The following is a 3,578-nucleotide window of genomic DNA, read 5'->3' on the forward strand; positions in this document are numbered from 1 at the left end:
AAAGGGGGCAGGGTAGAAACATCCTGACCCTTTAGGCCTGCTCAGTGGTTCCCACACGGACCCCCAAGGCCCCCCAAATCTTTTTTTCTTTTTAAATTGCGGGGTTCGCGTAGGTACGCGTACCCTGCCGATAAAAAAAAAAAAATTGCATATTTTTTTTTTTTTTTGTACATGGGGATTCCAACTCGGCATACTTAGGCTCAATTAAAACAAAATAATAATAAATGCGCACGGAGGCCTGTAGGTTCTCGGAGTTTCCTGGCTGCAGTCGAAGTAGATCCTTGGGTAGAGAGAGCATGGAGGATCCGGAGCTGCAGCGGTGGAGCGCAGTGGACATCAACCGAGCGGGCGACAAGGAGCTGGAGGGGGCGCTGAGGCGTATCGGCAGGAGAGCCCGGAGCATCATGTGGAAGAGAGAGGAGCTGAAGGGGTTCAACTCCTTAGAAGATCTCCTGCATGTGAAGGGGATTACCACTGGAAATTAACAGTGACCGCCTGACGTGCCGGAAGAGGCAGTGTAGTGGAGATACTGGCCGGGGTAGCTGCTCGCACAACAACACACAGCCAAGGCCATCCAGTTCTACAGGAGATGCTTTGAATGGCAACGTATCTCAGGAACATTCCAGAGGCACGGGCAGAGAGGAGGAAGAAGAGTCAGAGATTCAGGCCGTTTGGGCGGAGGAAGAGGAGGATGAGTCGGAAGAGTCTGACCGCTCTGGCGTGCGAGGAGAGGATGAAGGGGAGGAAGAGAGCGAAGATGGAGAGGATGGCAGTGACGTCTACTTCTATTATCTGATGGATGAGCGCTGGATTGATTATCTGGAGCGTACTGAGGAGGGGAACCTCATTCGTCATGTTCGGCCCAAGATGAAACGAAAGTCTGAGAATGGTGTCGATGTGAGAGCCCTATCTCCTGGGAAGAAATTATGCAAAGGCTCAGAGTACAGCAGTTTTAGGTCATTAGCACAATGCATAAACAGTGCCACAACATTTGGGGACCTGCGAAATGCCAACCACCATGGGCATCAGCGTCGACGAATCCCTTCCATCGCCCCTCCAGCAGAGCTGCAGGACTGGCTGCGAACCTTTCAGAAGTGGACTGGTCCCGAGAGGTTGCTAGCATTGGATGACCTCATCGATCGCTGTGAACCATCTCAAATCAAGTATATGATGCAAGTTATCGAGCCACAGTTCCAACGTGATTTACAATGTTATGCAAATGCGGGCCCCTGAGGCCAAAACAATATGTAATTTGTACATTGTTATTAGTTTGTATATGATTCCGCATTAGGCATTTAGTACACTGGTTATTTTTAACCACTAGGGTCAAATAAGCTGCCGGCTAGCCAAATCTCGATCAGTAGTGTATTTGATTATTGTTATATGTCTAAATATCCAGACAATGTCACATGGTAGGCTATTTTTTGTAAGATTTTATTATGGCCAACTTGGGCGTATCAATCATATGTTTACTGAGAAGTGCACTGGTATGTTTAGGTATTTACTCATTTCGGCTGTATCCACTTGGGTTGCATGCTTGTAAACCAGTCTATATTGCCTATCTGACAGCTTTTCATGTGAACAGGGGCGTTGCTCAACCAGTACGTGCATCTTTTGCCGTGGGTTTCAGCTACTGACAAGAGTTTGCGGCTCACCCCAAGACTTTTTTGATAAAATTTCCCACTAATTGATTATTACTACTATTTTTTGGCACAAATGAACTTATGATGCCACACAACAAGGTGATCATATACCGTACACTATTTATGTGTTTTCTTTATGTATTAGACGCCATGACAGTCAGCAAGCCGATGATTTGTAAACATTGTATTTACTTTTTGTTTGCAGCACACATGTGTTTATTATTATATTTGCACACGTTTATAATGATGATGATATGAAAACAGGAGGCTCTCTAATGAATATGAAACTTAATGGCACTTGTTCTATGGCCCAGAATTTGAAACATTCCCACCGACTTTCATGTTCTTTCTCCATATGTTTTGCTATTGCATTGGATTTCATCTCTTTACTACCCAAAGAGCTTGCCCTGTATGTACTATCCTTCTTTGAGCCCCGGGACCTTCTGCGAGCCGCTCAGACCTGCCGCTACTGGAGGATCCTGGCTGAGGACAATTTGCTATGGTGGGAAAAATGAAGATGAAGGAATTGATGAGCCCCTCAACCTGAGACGGCGGAGGGTGCTGACACCTGGTTTCATGTACAGTCCATGGAAATTTGGTTTTATGAGGCAGCACAAGATAGATATGAAATGGCGAAGCGGGGACATCAGGCCCCCTAAGGTGCTAAAGGGACATGATGATCACGTCATAACTTGTCTTCAGTTCTGTGGGAACCGGATAGTTAGCGGGTCTGATGACAACACGCTAAAGGTGTGGTCTGCTATCACAGGAGAGTGTGTTCAGACATTGGTGGGGCAAACAGGCGGCGTCTGGTCCTCTAGGATGAGAGATAATATAAGGTCTGGAACACAGACTGGCGAGTGCATCCACACCCTGTACGGGCATACTTCCACAGTGCGCTGTATGCACCTCCACGCAAGCAGGGTTGTTAGCGGCTCACATGATGAGACCCTGCGGCTCTGGGACATTGAGACTGGACAATATCTGCAGGTACTTATGGGTCATGTGGCTGCTGTTTGCTGCGTGCAGTACGATGGCAAGAAGGTGGTCAGCGGTGCTTATGCTTACACTGTGAAGCTCTGGGACCCGGAGACGGAGACTTGCATTCACACTCTGCAAGGACACACCAACAGAATCTACTTGCAGTTTGATGGGGAGCATATTGTGAGCGGCTCCTTGGACACCTCTGTCCGTGTCTGGGATGTGGAAAGTGGAAATTGTTTGCACACGCTTATGGGACATCAGTCCCTGACCAGTGGGATGGAGCTGTGGGACAACACCCTCGCCTCAGGAAATGCCGACTCCACTGTGAAGATCTGGGATATAAAGACAGGACAGTACTTACAGACACTGCAGGGCCCTCAGATGCATCAGAGCGCTGTCACTTGCTTACAGTTCAGCTCGAAGTGTGTGGTAACAAGCTCAGATGATGGCACCGTTAAACTTTGGTATCTGAAGACAGGCGATTTCATCCATAACCTGGTGGCTCTGGAAAGCGGTGGTAGTGGAGGAGTCGTATGGCGAATCTGGGCTTCCAATACTAAGCTAGTGTGTGCAGTTGGTAGTCGAAATGGCACAGAGGAAACAAAGTTGCAATAATAAATGTGTAAGCTGACTGCCAAATTCAGTTCCTTGTGCCTCTACTATTGTGACCCCGTCCCTCTCTGCTGTCACTCCTACACCACCAATATTCGATATCCATCCGGCAACAATTTAATTAAATCAATGACCAGCACTGGGAGTCGGAGCAGAAATATCTCTCATCGCATTTCCGCTTCCAATATCTCTAGCTCAAACTTCAATCATCTTTCAACCCGAAGAAGGAGACGTCAATCTATCCGGCACTGTTTGCATTCCAAGCCTCGCTATCGAAATTAGAGCTACTCTCATTGGCCAAACGTCAGCAGTGAAGAATCTCATTTGCTGTACTTTCTA

The 3,578-nt window shown here is 47.4% G+C and overlaps 1 protein-coding gene across 1 annotated transcript; it reads left to right on the top strand.

Moving 5' to 3' along the window:
• The first annotated feature begins 224 nt into the window (after positions 1-224).
• LOC144766445 (F-box/WD repeat-containing protein sel-10-like) lies at positions 225-3,242 on the top strand. The gene is given in 4 exon segments (XM_078650352.1): positions 225-475; positions 477-1,199; positions 2,017-2,154; positions 2,156-3,242. Coding segments are annotated over 4 exon segments (2,199 nt in total).
• Positions 3,243-3,578: the final 336 nt, after the last annotated feature.

The sequence above is a fragment of the Lissotriton helveticus genome, chromosome 1_1 (genome assembly GCF_964261635.1).
Source record: "Lissotriton helveticus chromosome 1_1, aLisHel1.1, whole genome shotgun sequence".
Lineage (NCBI taxonomy): Eukaryota > Metazoa > Chordata > Amphibia > Caudata > Salamandridae > Lissotriton > Lissotriton helveticus.